Source organism: Tachyglossus aculeatus, chromosome 16 (assembly GCF_015852505.1).
Source record: "Tachyglossus aculeatus isolate mTacAcu1 chromosome 16, mTacAcu1.pri, whole genome shotgun sequence".
NCBI classification, from domain to species: Eukaryota; Metazoa; Chordata; class Mammalia; order Monotremata; family Tachyglossidae; genus Tachyglossus; species Tachyglossus aculeatus.
Window position 1 is genome coordinate 14,234,072 of NC_052081.1, and position 15,626 is coordinate 14,249,697.

Consider the following 15,626-nt stretch of genomic DNA (forward strand, 5'->3'; position numbering starts at 1 on the left):
AGCGATGGGCAAAAGAGCCAATGAGCGCTAGGCAATTTTGAAAAAATAAATGGCACAGTTTTGCCACTGTGCCCTGGTATGCCCACATTGGGGTTCAGAGTGTTCTTAACTTGTACTTCCCAAGCGCTTAGTACAGTGCTCTGCACACAGTAAGTGCTCAATAAATATGATTGATTGATTGATTGATTAATTCTGGGTGCCATGTTTTATGAAGGACCCGCTTGTGTTGGAAGTACAGTAAATGGCAACCAAGATGACTGGGAGATGGAGAAGCCTCCTTAAGAGACTTGACTGAAAAGATCGAAGCAGCTTGTGGAGCTGTCTTCAAGTGTGTAGGGAGAGGGAGGGTGTCAAGAGTAGAGGGAGAACCTCTTAAAAATTGGTCTCTAGGGTTGATTGGCCAGTACGTGTGCCTGAAATCTGTCCCCTTTCAGATTTCTGAAGTGCTGACTTATGGTTTTTAGGTACTGCAGTGTCTTGAAAATGGCCTTGATCAGTTAAGTTTCAATCAGTCGATCGATCATATTAATTGAGCCCCTCCAGTATGCAGTGCAGTGTACTAAGTGCTTGGGAGCGTACAGTCCAACAGAGTTGGTAGACACGTTCCCTGAACATGGTTCCTTCCCTGATATAAGGGTGGCAAGAAATCCTGTCACCTCCCTAACAGATAGGCCACTGAGATTACTACCGAGTTGTTGTTCCTAAAATGCTTTTTGAGTCTCAGATAAAAAATTGCTGTTTGTTAAATCATAGATTTTTCCATAGCAAAAGGCACAAACAGTTATGATCAAACTCTGAGAATCGTTAAGGTGAAAAAATCCTTGTGCCAAAAAATATCACTGAAAAATGTGCAGAAGAAGACGGTGGGAAAAATTGAAGTCCAAAATGATTCCCCAGGTGTGACGGGTGACTTGTTTCTGATGTTCTCATTAGTTTTTGTGGTGCAGGCTTTTTGTAATCAAACATAATTAAATATATCTCTTTGGGTGAATTTTTGTTGAAAATGCATGAATTTTATTGCCAGGATGACACATTCTGGAAATCCTGGGCTTTAAGTAGATTGAGGTATACAAAAGCAATTTTTGAATTAAGTAAAGCCTCGGACAAACACTAACATTCTGTAATTCCTGTGTCCAGTTGAATACAGGAAGAAATGGAACATTTGGCTCTTATTTCTAGAGTACTCTAGCATGGGGAGGGGGCACAAGGGAATGATTAAAGCCCAGAAGGGAATTCAGTTTCTTCCGCAAGAGCCTTATAAGAAAAGCCTGTTGAGGAGTAGCCTTGCCTAGTGGATGGAGCCCTGTCTTGGGTGTCAGAATGACCTGGGCTCTAATCCTGGCTCTGCCCCTTGTCTGCTGTGTGACCTTGGGCAAGTCACTTCACTTCCCTGTGCCTGTTACCTCATCTGTAAAATGGGAATTAATAATAATAATGATGGCATTTATTAAGCGCTTACTATGTGCCAAGCACTGTTCTAAGCGCTGGGGAGGTTACAAGGTGATCAGGTTGTCCCACGTGGGCTCACAGTCTTCATCCCCATTTTACAGATGAGGGAACTGAGGAACAGAGAAGTTAAGTGACTTGCCCAAAGTCACACAGCTGACAAGCGGTGGAGTCGGGTTTTGAACCCACGACCCCAGACTCCAAAGCCCGGGCTCTTTCCACTGAGCCACGCTGCTTCTCAAGGCTGTGACCCCCTGTGGGAAATGGACTGTGCCTGTATCTGCCTCAGTGCTTAGTACAGTACCGGGCACAGAGTAGGCACTTAACAAATGCCATTAAAAAATAAACGACAAACAAATGATGGAATGTGCCCAGCTGGTGGGTCATAAAACCCAGCAGTTCTGTTGAGGAGGCTGGTGATGTTCTTTGTTCTTAGCCTTCATACTCCTGTGACTGGGTTTGTCAGTCAGTCGTATCTATTGAGCACTTACTTTGTGCTAAGCACTTGAGAGATTACAAACAATAATATTCATTCAATCATATTGAGCGCTTATTTTGTCCAGAGCATAGCAGACACATTCCCTGCCCACTAAGAGTTCACGGTCTAGAGGGTTGTCTCTAGGATTTTCTGAAAGTAGTAGTGGGGAATGGCATAACCAAACTCTAAAGCACTTTTAGGTGACTGCTTCTAGAATATACCATGCTGTAACGGAATATTTGTCCCTGTTCTCTATCTCAGAGAGTAGCTTTCTCTTCTGAGCCTCCTCCCCTATGTAAATTCAGGAGGAAGAGTATGTTGAAAATCAATGAATTTATTTTCTGTTGGGTTAGAAAAGAGATAGCATTTACATATCCAAAGGGTCTTTACCCTGGGTTTTTGCACGTGGGACATCTGGATGTGGTTGAGAAGATACTCATAAAGAGCATTAAAATGATGTGAAATGGGGTTTTTGAGAGAAAAAAATAGTGGATTGTGTGCAGTGTTTTCTACCTCTTCTCAGTCCTGAATAAGAGAAACAGATTTTAAACTGCAGCATGAGGGAGTTATGTTAGATATGGAAAAGTGCCAACACTGATGAGAGGGTTAGGATGAACCCAGCCTGAAAGCAAATAGTGGACTCTCCCAGCCCTCTCCATCCATAGAATTCCCTATTTTTCCAGAAGCTCAAATTCAGGGAGTGACATAGGATCTCTCTACATTTCACTGTTTTATTCAGAGAAGTGGGGTTGAGATAGGAAACTGAAAGAAATGTACGCATTGTAGTTTGCCACCAAACATCAAGTGATATAGAACTGAAGAGGGAATGGCCCTGCTTTGTACTTGGCATCATTTCAAATTTTTGATTTAAGGCCAATACTTCGATGAAGGTCCTCATTTCATTTTATGGCCCGACGCAGAGAGGAGGAAGGAAGGGAGAGGCATAAGGATAAAAAAATTCCAACTGAACCGGACAAAATATTTTAATACTTGATGAACAGCAAGGTCACACTCCACCTCTCTTGTGGGGGGAAAGTTTATGTCAACATCATCTGCTTTTATTTATGATAATTTCTCAGCGGCTTATAGACGTTCCTTTCTTTGCTTCTCCCATTCTCTCATATTATGTGGTAGCAAGCTGGAGGGGATTACTATTATTCTCTTTTGGAACTTTGTTTTGGCACTAGCAGCTGGCTACTAATATAATACTTTATATTTGGGACTCTGTTTAATAATAATAAAAAAAAGTCTTTCTCCTTGCATTGGGCCAATTGGTGCTTTTTCCAGTAACCTGGGAGTCACAGAATTTCCTGGGTTCCCCTTTCCTCTTGGAAGCTGAGCTAGGTATCTCCATAGCGCCATGACCGTTGGCTTATTGTTGGCTTTCTGTTGCGGTTTTGGATTTCCTGATTCCCTCTCTTCCCTCCCTTTTCCTCCGCTCCCCCATGTACCAACTCACAGTTCATAACCCAGTCCTTCACTGTTTCATATTTCAAAACTGTAGAAACATTATTTTCTCATTAATTTTCTCAACATCAGTCTTCCAGCGTGGCTTAAATCCATTACAAAACATGTTCCTCCCACACAGTATCATTCACAGTAACATGAGTTTTACCAGAAAGGTTGTTCCCGTCTACATTAGTGCAACACAAAACAAGCTCCCTGACACAATATTAATCCAAAATAGCATTAGTTCTGCACACGTTTTGTTCAGCACACTGTGTCATTGGATGGTGTCCTTTCTCCATGGTCTTTAGGCACTATTTTCACTATTAGCAGGTCTGCCAGTTACAGATTTCTCTACATAATTCCTACAGACCCCTAGCGCTGAGTGATCCTAGAACTGAGAATGTCTCCTCACCATCAGTGCTCTTTATTGAGAGCCTACTGAGTGCAAAACACCACACTGAGCACTTGGGAGCGTACACCAGAACCAAGCCGAATCGTCACTGTCCTTCAGGAGGTTGCAGTCCCAGGGATAGACAGACCAGAATTACAGTTACTTAGAAATAGTAGCAGCAATATAAAGAAAAGCAGAAAAAGAACTACTCCATCAAAACCGCCTTCTCAAAGATCACCAGTGATCTTCTTGTCAAATCCAAAGGCTTCTACTCCATTCTATTTGGCCTTGACTTCTACCCTGAACCACCCCCTTCTCCTGGAAACATTATCCAACCTCGGCTTCACTGACACTGTCCGCTCCTGGGTCTCCTCCTATCTCTCCGGCTGCTCATTCTCAGGCTCTTTTGCAGGCTCCTTCTCTGTCTGCCACACCCTAATTGTGGGAGTCCCCCAAGGCTCAGTTCTGAGTCTCCTTGGACACCCACTCCCTTGGAGAACTCAGTCACTTCCATGGCTTTCAATTCCCATCTCTGGGTGGATGATTCACAAATCTGTATCTTCCAGTCCTGATCTTTCTCCTCTGCAGTCTCGTATTTCCGCCTGCCTTCAGGACGTTTCTACTTGGATGTCTGGTTGATACCTCCAATTGAGCAACCATCAGTCACCTTGCCCCCCCTCCCAATCTTACCTCACTGCTCGCCTACTGCAACCCTGCATGCTCACTTTGCTTCTCAAATGCCAACCTACTAGTCACTGTACCTCAGTCTCATCTCTCTGGTCGTTAATCCCTTTCCCACACTCTGTCACTGTCCCTCCCCCTTCATATCTGACAGACCATCATTCTTCCCACCTTCAGAACATTGTTAAAACAACATCTCCTCCATGAGGTCTCTCCTGATTAAACCGTCATATCCTCTGCTCTCTCACTTCTGCTTCACCCTTGCACTTGAGCAGTTTGGGCACTTGATATTCCCCCCACCTTCAACCCCACAGCTGTGGACATATCCATAATTTATTTATTCATATAAATGTCTTCTCCCTCTCTGGACTGTAATCTCCCTGTGGGCAAGGAATGTGTCTACTAACTCAGTTATACTGTACTCTCCTAAGTGCTTAGTACAATATTCTGCCCACAGTAAACACTCAATAAGTATGGTTGATAGGATGAAGATATTTAAGAACTGTGGGTGGTGGATTGATATTAGTCAGGGGAGGCTTCTCAGCCTAATATTTGGAAATCATTTCAATATAACTTTAGTGCACCATTTTCTATGTGTCTGAGAATACTTAATTTTGTGGGAGGTGTTTTTATTGTGAGGGTGATGAATTATGAAAACTGTTCTGCTCTTAGATTTCCCTATGTAAGTGCACGGCCTGCAAAACTTACTCTTCATTTTCAAATGATTTATTAACTTTGTTTTTGGAAAGTCTTATGCAGGAGTCTCATAATCAAATGGCATAAAATGAATTTGGCAACTAAATTGGTACAAACTAACGTTTACTCAAGCAGTTATGGAAATAATGGTCTCTCTCTCTCTCTCTCTCTCTCTCTCTCTCTCTCTCTCTCTCTCTCTCTCTCTCTCTCTCTCTTCTCTTTTCTCTTTTCCCCCATTGTAGGAGATCTTGAATTGAGGCCTTCAGTATTTCTGATTATTGACTCTCAGAAGGGGCTTTTGCAGATTAAAGAAACACAAGATTTGGATGCTGGGGATTATACTTGTGTAGCCACCAATGAAGCCGGAAGAGCAACGGGCCAAATAACATTAGATGTTGGCTGTGAGTATCCCATCCCATCAAGCGGCTCTCATGACCACCTTTCCCACTCTCTTCCCCTTGCTTTGAACTTCCTGCTCCTTCAAAGCCTTCCTAAAGTGGCGGTTATTCCAGGAGACATTTCCCCAATTAATCCCCAGTTCTCAGGGCATAGCAACCCAGCTGCCGATTAGCATTTATGTTGAATTACGTTATTCATTCATTTATTTTCAGTTTACTTAGGTTAACAGTTGTTCCTCTTGTTACCTCTGAGTATGTATGATTTGGGTCATGCTCTACCTACCTATGTGATCAGTGGTGTGTCAGGTCCATTTCTATCTTTCATCTCTGTCCATCACTCAGACTTAGAAACTTCTAGTTTCCCTTGTTCAGCGAGATTGGCATCATTAGGCAAGATTTTCTTCAGAACTGGAATCTCATGGGCCGAACTGTGAGAATTCCTGGTTGACCTTGAGGCTTATTCAGAACTGTGGACACACAAAGGATCATCAGCACTTAGAAAAGTGCTTTGCACATAGTAAGCACTTAATAAATGCCATCATTATTATTATCATTATCACCACCCTTATCAAATTAAGTACTCCTATTTTCCCAGCACGCTATGTAGCGCTTAAAGGTATTCACCAAAAGACGTAACCCTTGCTCTTAAGGAGTCTTCAGTTTGGTTTGGTCCAAATGTCCTCTGTAGAAGATAGTCATTTCCATGCATTAGACCCAGAAGTGTGGTTGTAATGATTTGAGGGGAGTCCTGAGCACCACTAACTTTCCACATCATACCAGCACTCAGGAGGATGGTCATGTCACCGGACAACATGGTTTCTTATCCCCTCCTGATCCTAGAAGAGTCCCCTGTTTTCTAATCTCTCCTCCCCTACCCCCAGTCCCCCGAAAGCCAATGGATTCTTCCTCCGTGAGTGATTTGTTGTTGGTGGAGAGGTGGTAATGGCAGGTTGGTGGGGAGACTACTAATAATAACCTCCAAATTGTGGGTCAGACCTGTTAGCTGCCCAAACGGACTAAGCAGGTTAAACAAAAGCAGAGAAGTGAGTTTGGAACCCACTAAAGTATGGCTACGATCTGTTGAGTTGGTACCACGGGATGGGGCGCTACTGTGTTTCTCTCCCAGACATCCATGTCTTCCAATCCATCCCAGCATTTGCCTCCTTTCCTAAGTGGTCTTGGAAAGGATCCCAGACTCCTGGCCTCTGGTCCTGCCTTATCTCCCACGATGTTGGGTGGGTCATATATAGTCGTATATTTTTAAGTTGCAGTACTCTGAATAGCTTGCTGCCTCTTAGGATGGTGTGTTTAATTGTTGAAGCACTGAAGCTGTCTTTTTGAAAAATGCCAGCAAAGCTGTGGTCATGGATGTGTTATAAAATGTAATGGTTGGTTATTCAATTTTAACTCATTAAAAATAATGGGATTAGATTAAATCCTGAGAATTTACTTGGAATGGCTTAAAAAATAAAAGCTCTATCTGTTGTTCTTGCATTGTTTAAGGATTAAACATGATTGTCAACCAGTTGGTGTGCTCTTACCTTCAAAAAGGAGAATGCAATTATTTGCACGCACTTTTTTTCCAATCTCAATTTGACTCCACAAGAAACATCTCCCTGGACAAACCATCCAAAGGACATCTATTGTAGGCCTCTCCCTCATCTAGGCTTCCTCTAGACTGTAAACTCATTGTGGGCAGGGAATATGTCTTTTTGCATTGTTATATTTTACTACCCCAAGTGTTTAGTACAGTGCTCTGCACACAGTAAGCGCTCAATAAATATGATTGTCTAGAAGGTGACTCTTTAAATAATGATGGTATTTAAGTGCCTACTATGTGTGAAGCACTGTTCTAAGCACTGGGGGGGATACAAGGTGATCAGGTTGTCCCACGTGGGGCTGACATTCTTCATCCCCATTTTCCAGATGAGGGAACTGAGGCCCAGAGAAGTTAAGTGGCTTGCCAAAGTCACACAGCTGACAAGTGACAGACCTGGGATTAGAACCCATGACCTCTGACTCCCAAACCCGGGCTCCTTCCACTGAGCCACGCTGCTTTTCAATCTCTGAGAAGATCTCTGGTTATCTGTGCAAATTTAGGGTACTCAGTTTTTTTGTTTTTATAGTTCCAATATTTGAGATCAAGGAAATGAAGGTTAGGAAAATTAGAAGGTACTTTAATAGCATTCCTGGTTGTTTTCAGTGTTCTTTTTTTTCCACCACCGCAGCTTTTTTTCTTGGCCATTCTTGACCGCATGGAACATTGTAAACATGCCTCATTCTCCTCAGAAAAAAGTTACAGGGGAGGGAAGGCCAAGATGTCTTGAGGAAAGGAAGGATGGCGACCAAAAGCTCCGGATTGGCAGATACTGTGTTTGTAGCATTCCTCTCTGTGCTGGGTTTGATTCTTTGTCCTTGGTTTGATGCTTTGTGGTCAGGCAGATCATCAGCATTATGTTTGGCTCCATGGGGAAGGGGGAAAGTCTTGTATCAGTCTGTGGTTTGCACCATGGGATGTGAGAGTTGCCATAGTTAATGTCTATTTGTAATTATCACTTTAGTAAACAAAGAGGAGAATTGTGCAAAATGAGCTAAAGGGCAAGATGGTCCATCTGCCTTTGATTGCAATTATTTTTCTTTTCCTTAGAGAAGCAGCGTGGCTCAATGGAAAGAGCCCGGGCTTTGGAGTCAGAAGTCGTGGGTTCAAATCCCGGCTCTGCCAATTGTCAGCTGTGTGACTCTGGGCAAGTCACTTAACTTCTCTGTGCCCCAGTTATCTCATCCGTAAAATGGGGATTAGGACTATGAGCCCACCGTGGGACAACCTGATCACCTTTTAACCTCCCCAGCGCTTAGAACCGTGCTTTGCACATAGTAAGCGCTTAATAATTGCCGTAATTATTATCATTATTATTATTGTGCTCATGCAATCTGTTCATGGCCAGGGAATCTAGGTTTATCTAGCCCTATCTAGGTTCAGCCCTTTGGTATTGTGCAGGAGCAGGTGAAATGTAAGCCCAATTAATATGTGGTGTTTATGGAGCACTTACAGTGTGCAGAGCACTTTACTACATGTTTGGAAGAGTACGGTAGAGTTGGTAGACAAATAATCGCCGCCCTCAAGAAGCTTATAGGCTGGTAGGGGAAACAGAAATTTAAAAAAAATTACAGATAGGGGAAGTAACAGAGTGTTAGAATATGTACATCAATGAGTGACTGTCAAAGTGCTTAGGAAGTACAGACCCAAGCACATAGGCAGCACATAAAGGAGAGACAGTGGGGTGGGGAGAGGAGAGATTAATCAGGGAAGGCTTCCTGGAGGAGATGTGATTTTAACAGGTTAATATAGGTAATGATATAGGCCAAATATAGCCAAATCGTACTACCCCTCTGCTATGGACAGATTTTAATTTATGAATTAATGGTTTCATTTTAGAATTTTATAATTATACATGAATCCATGGTGAACATACGAATGTGCTCTCTGAATGAACTCTGAATTGTGGGAAGCGAATTGATCCAGATCTGACAATGGCAGATCTGTTGTATTAATCACACACTGGCTGTTACCGGGTGTGCATGACTCAGTGATATAATAATAATGATAATAATTGTGGTATATTTTAGGTGCTTTCTGTGTGCCAAGCACTGTGCTTAGTGAGGAGCGTAGATTCAACACCATCCTATTAGACAGGTTTCTTATGAGGTATGGCTCACAATCTTCTAAAAATCTGCTTTCAATCTCCTTGAGGGCCATGAATGGGCCTCTTGCTTAAGTTGTGCCCTCCCACACCAACCTCCCTCAGTAGGTCAGCTCCTGGAGGGCAGGGATTGTGTTTGCCAACTGTATTCTCCTTAGTTCTTAGCTCAGTGCTCAGCACAAAGTAAGAGCTCAATAAATACCATTGATGGAGTGTAATGCTTCACCCTCAGTCGTGGGAGGAGAGTTGTCCTTTGGTTTGAAGTTGATGTGATGCAGTGAGATTGCATCCCATGAATGTGTGTCACTGAGAGAACAGCAGTAGGTATTCAGTAACTGCCATTCATAGACTGCTGGAGACAGGACTCTGCCCCTCTTGTGCCTGCTATCTATATTTTTATGGTATTTGTTAAGCACTTACTGTGTCCTAGGCTCTGTACTAAGTGCTGGTGTAGATACAAGGTAATCAGGTAGGACGCAGTCCCTGTCCCACATGGGGCTCACAGTCTTAATCCCCATTTTACAGATGAGGTAACTGGGGCACAGAGAAGTGAAGTGACTTGCTTGAGGACACACAGCAGACAAGTGGCAGAGCCCGCGACTAGAATCCAGGTTCTTTTGACTCCCAGGCCCGTGGGACAGTTAAATTAGGTTAACTGTCTGCTAGAATTACTGATGAGTAAGGAAAAAAAAATAAAAGGAAATAGAGGTATAAGGATTTGACCCAAGTGAACCAGATTGGTTGACTGCATTGGTTACAATTCATTGGATTCATCGATTGATTGTCATACTTGTACTTCGATATGAGATGACCACACCTAGCATCAGGGAAGAGTTTTTTACCCTGCTGTATCATTAGTTTACCCTGTTGTGTTGCATGTGGTAAGTGCTAGTAAAGCCATCATTAGTAGAACTGTCTTTCACTCCATTCAAAAATTGCTCTCCATCCCTTGTGGCTCAAAAACCACATTTTAACCTGACACATGGTGTGGGTATTTCTAGCAGCGTGGCCGAGTGGAAAGAGCACGGGCTTGGAAGTCAGAGGTCATGGGTTCTAATCCTGCCTCTGCCACTTTTCAGCTGTGTGACTTTGGGCAAGCCATTTAACTTCTCTGTGCCTCAGTTGCCTCATCTGTAAAAAGGGATTAAGGCTGTGAGCCCCACATGGGACAACCTGATTACCTTGTATTCCCCCAGTGCTTGGCACATAATAAGCGCTTAACACAAATACCATTATTATTATTCTATAAAAATGGAGCGAGCTAATACTTCATGTTTGGGCAAAGATGGCAACAAAGCTTATGATCCTCTGTCTTTGTTGCCTTTTTCATTTGTGTATGATATAGAGGAGCAGCGTTGCCTAATGGAAAGAGCATAGGGAAGGGAATCAGAAGGCCAGGGTTCCAATCCCAGCTTCGCCACTTACCCGTGGTGTGATCTCGGGCAGATCATTTAGCTTCTCTGTGGCTCTGTTTCTTTGTCTGTGAAATAAGAATTAGATGCTTGCCTTCTCTCCCCTCTAGATTGTGAGTTCCATGTAAACTATGTCCTTGGTGATTATTTTGTATGCTCTCTAGTGTTTAACGCAGTACTTGGTGCATAGTAAGCCCTTAAAATACCATTATTATTATTAATACGTAGTAATAGGGGATGGAGTCTCCCATTAGAAAAGATAGTTGCACTTTGGTCTTACCCAGAGGATTTGATTATAGGGTTAAGTGAACTGGGTGGTGTCCCTTTTGTTGTCTCATCTTTGTCAGCCTTGTTCCTGCTGGGATACGGACTGCAGCAAACAAGTAGTACAGCACACTGAGAAATGCACGTGCCGTTTGCACACACATTAGCCAGTCACGTGCTACAGCCAGGCACAACACAGCTACAGCCAGCAGGACAAGAACCCTGTTCTCCCGTTTCCCAGACCAGTGCTCTTTCCTCTGGTTCAACAGCTGGGTTGTATCTTTTTTTTTTTTAAAGGGTATTTGTTAAGCACTTACTATTTGCCAAGCACTGTACTAAGTTCTGGGATAGATACAAGATAATCAGGTTGGACGTAATCCCTGTCCCAAATAGTGTTTACAGCCGTAATCCCCATTTTACAGATGAGGGAACTGAGGCAAAGAGAAGTGAAGCGACTTGCCCAAGGTCGTACAGCAGACAAGTGGCGGAGCTGAGATTAGAACCCAGGTTCTCTGAGCCTGTGTTCTTTCCACTCATATCAAATCCTTTACAATCAGTGATGCAGGATGAAATGGTATTCTGTTATCTACCCATTTCACTTGTTCAACATTTCCTGACCTGAATCTGGTACAGGGCAGAGAGAGGGGACAGGGACAGGGCCAGCTCCAGACATTTGGCCACTCTGAGGTGGGGAAAAATGGTACGGCCGTGTCTTTAGGGAGGCTCCTTTGAGGCATGGGACATGGCATTTGTTACGCCTGGCCTGCAGTAGAACATAATGACGTCTTCCAGAAATCTGCCTGAGTCTCCCCCTGCTTTACTACCACCCAACCCTCAACCATCCTCTCTATCCTCTCTTTTAGACTGTGAGCCCACTGTTGGGTAGGGACTGTCTCTATATGTTGCCAACTTGTACTTCCCAAGCGCTTAGTACAGTGCTCTGCACACAGTAAGCGCTCAATAAATACGATTGATGATGATGATGATGATATGCGCCCCAAGAAGGCCCCCTTCCTTGCTTACAATCTAAAGGCAGAAGGAGAGGGGAGGAAAAGGGGAAGCAACAAAAGTAGAGCCACAGTGGAGCTGCTGTTCTGAACCCCCTTTAGACTGTAAGCTCGTTGTTGGCAGTGAATGTGTTCACCAACTCTGTCTTATTTTTACCTCCCAACTGTGTAGTACAGTGCTCTACACACAGTAAGCACTCAATAAATCCCTTTGATGATGATGACTGCCCACAGTACTCAATTGGCCACAGGTTTGGTACCTACTCCAGGGCATACAATAACCAGGATGTTAAGGAACTTGACTGTGAAAGGCTGCTTCAGTTATTGAGATTTCTTAGTAATAATAATAATAATAATGGTAGTAATAAAAATGAATGTGGTGTTTGTGAAGCGCTTACTATGTGCCAGGCTCCGTACTAAGTGCTGGGGTGGATACCATCAAATTAGGTTGAACACATTTCACTTGGGGATCACAATTTCAATCTCCATTTTACAGATGAGGTAATGAGCCGGCCCAGAGAAGTGAAGTGATTTGCCCAAGGTCACACAGCAAACAAGTGGCAGAGTCAGGATTAGAACTCAGGACCTTCCGACTCCCAGGCCGATGCTCTACCCATTATGCCATGCTTAGATCAGCTAAGCCTACCTTTGGGGTTAAATCAATAGGCAGATTGATGAAAACGCAAGTCCTAAGCAGACCTCTTTAAGCACATTGCTAAGTTGTAATGTTTTTTGCAAGGTTTACTTTGGGTTCAATTAAAAACATATTGTAAAGTAAACTCTAGGGAAGCGTCCACGGCTCCCATCTTGTCTAGTTGGAACAATTTGGACTCAGAAAACATCTTTATTGGAAAAAGATAAAAATGAAAACAAAACTAAGTTAGGAAAGAGCAATAACAAAGTCTTACCAGAACAGGAATGGAATTTTGTTTATTATTTAACAGAAAATTAGAAGACTCCTTGGATAGGATTTTTACTGGTGAAAGTAGATTATCTTCTTATGAACCCTGTGCTTAGCACATAGGAAGTGCTCAACAAATACTAACCTAATTATTAGTCATAGTTGGAGTCGTCGATTTGAGTTGCTCACTCTGAAGTTTAATGGCTGATTGTGTCACCTTGAGCTAAGAGATCAGTCTCCTTGCGCCTCAGTTTCTCCATTTGAAACATCAGAAACTCTCTGGTAGGCTTTTAGGATGGAATTAGTTATGCTTAATAAAGAGCCAATGGAAATTCAGTGTGGTTCAATAAAACCTAAAGCTTTTCTTTATCATACTGGACTCAAAAGTTGGCCCTTATTTCCATTTCTGTTGAGAAGCAGCATTGCCTAGTGGCTAGAGCACAGGACTGGGAGTCAGAAGGACCTAGGTTCTAATCCTGGCTTCACCGCTTGTGTGCTGTGTGACTTGGGGCAAGTCACTTACGTTCCCTGTGCCTCAGTTACCTCATTGGTTAAAATGGGGATTGAGACTGTGAGCCCATGCGGGACAGGGACTGTTTCCAACCTGATTTGCTGGTATCCACCCCAGAGCTTAGTACAATACCTGGCTCATAGTAAGCACTGAACAAATACTATTACTAATATTGTTTAGACTTTCTGTGCTCTGATTCTCTTTTCAGCTCCCCCAGTTTTCACCCAGGAACCTAACGACGTATCCGTGGAAATTGGCTCCAACTTGACGTTACCTTGCTCAGCTCACGGTTACCCAGAACCCAAGATCAAATGGCGGCGGTTGGACAACACGCCACTTTTCTCACGACCCTTTGCCGTCAGCTCCATCAGTCAACTAACAACAGGAGCGCTGTCTTTTACCAGTAGGTAGAAGATAATGTGGGCATGAAAAGCCTTCTTAATAGAATTCATGAAAGTGGGGAAAAAGCTTATTTCTCTCCGTAGTATATTTTGGATCTGTTCAGCTATGGTTAGAGAGTCTAGCTTCCCTTTCAACTCTGCTGCTAGTTGGCCAAGGCTGCCTGAGAAGAACTCTTTCCAACTCTCAAGTTTCCTGACTGTAAAATAAGAATCATTCCAGGTCATGTGGGGATTAGTGAGTTAGTTGCACTTGCTGTCTCCTTGACCAGAATGTTGGAGAAGTGTAAATTATAATCATTAATCATATGGCTTTTGATTACTGACTAATTTATCTTGAGTTCCTCGTGGCTTTCCTTAGAGAGGCCAGGTAGTCTAATAAATGAGCAAACTGCCATTACAGGGTAGTCATGCATATTTCAGTCAAGATTCATTATGTCATTGACATTTCAAGTCAACAGAACCAATCATCAAATCCCGATTGTAATCCTGATGAATTCTGTTGGTAATTGATTTTGTCGATTGAATTTCTGTGGTTGACATTTTTAATGGCTTATAGTTTCCAGTGCTTGATCCTCAGTTGTCTACTGTCAAACTGCCATTACAGGGTAGTCATGCATATTTCAGTCAAGATTCATTAAGTCATTGACATGTCGAGTCAACAGAACCAGTCATCAAATCCCGATTGTAATCCTGATGAATTCTGTCGGTAATTGATTTTGTCGATTGAATTTCTGTGGTTGACATTTTTAATGGCTTATAGTTTCCAGTGCTTGATCCTCAGTTGTCTAATTTTTGACAACTTGTCATTCAGCCCAAAAGCTTAAGCTATTGGGCAAGGACAACTCTCATCCAGGCAACTCACCAACTGGAAAACCCTACATTAGGGTGATCGTAGTTGAGTGATGTCTCGTGGGAAAGGATCTGCAGCTTTTCTGGGGTATTTGCATGGGTCCTGCATTTGCTTCAGCTCCTTGCTCATCAGTGAGCTCCAGCTGATGGTCCAGTCCTTGGACTTCAGATTTAAGGACGCCCCCGTACACCAAGTCAGGCTGCCTAGCCATAGCAGGGTTTGCTGTTCGGCTCCTCCGTCTACCGAAAGCTTCGACCGAGCTTATTGCCTAACAAATTAGGAAATAGCCCTTGCCAGATCAGGGCTCACCATACTGTTCTTTTCTCCCAGACCTTCCTCGGGTCTTCTGGAAGGAGTTAGCTCATTCCCTGTATGCTTAGGCAAGTCTCATTGTCATGATGAAGCCCTCAGAAAATTAGAAGCTAAACTCTGACCATTTGGTTATTAAGCATTCTTTTTGAATCTTAATTGTGTGTAAACATTTCTCCAGAATAGTGAACAGATGTTTTTTCTTTGGTTCAGTCTTCTTTTTGAGCAAAAATGAGGAAATAAGTGTCTTTATTCATTGGAAATATAGAAACATCTTTAATAAAGTAACAAGAGATGCATGAAAAATAATAAATGCTAATACCCCTTTAGCACTCTGATAACTCAGCCCCACAGCATTCTGTAAATATCTTTATACTCTACTGTTTCCCCTGTCTGTAATTTCTGTCTTCCCCTGTAGACTGTAAGCTCCTTGTGGGTAGGGATTGTGTCTGCCAACTCTATTATATTGCACTTTGCCAAGTGCTTAGTACTTTGTTCTATACCCAGTAAGCACTCAATAAATAGCACATTGACTGCACTTGGATTTGCTCCCTTTTATCACTTCTCCCTCAGCCCCACAGCACTTATGCACATATCCATAATTTATTCACTTTAATGACTGTCTCCCCTCTCTAGACTGTAAGCTTGTTGTGGGGAGGGAGCATGTCTACCAACTCTGTTATAGTGTATGCTCCCAACCGCTTAGTACAGTGCTCCGCACACAGTAAACA

At 42.9% G+C, this 15,626-nt stretch overlaps 1 protein-coding gene across 1 annotated transcript in view; it reads left to right on the top strand.

The window, feature by feature from the left end:
• Window positions 1-15,626, top strand: part of HMCN1 (hemicentin 1) — a 296,199-nt gene that overhangs the window by 131,833 nt on the left and 148,740 nt on the right. Inside the window, exons 15-16 of the mRNA XM_038757640.1 lie at window positions 5,384-5,542; window positions 13,544-13,738. Of these exons, the coding sequence (XP_038613568.1) occupies window positions 5,384-5,542; window positions 13,544-13,738 (354 nt within the window). The remainder of the gene's footprint in view (window positions 1-5,383; window positions 5,543-13,543; window positions 13,739-15,626) is intronic.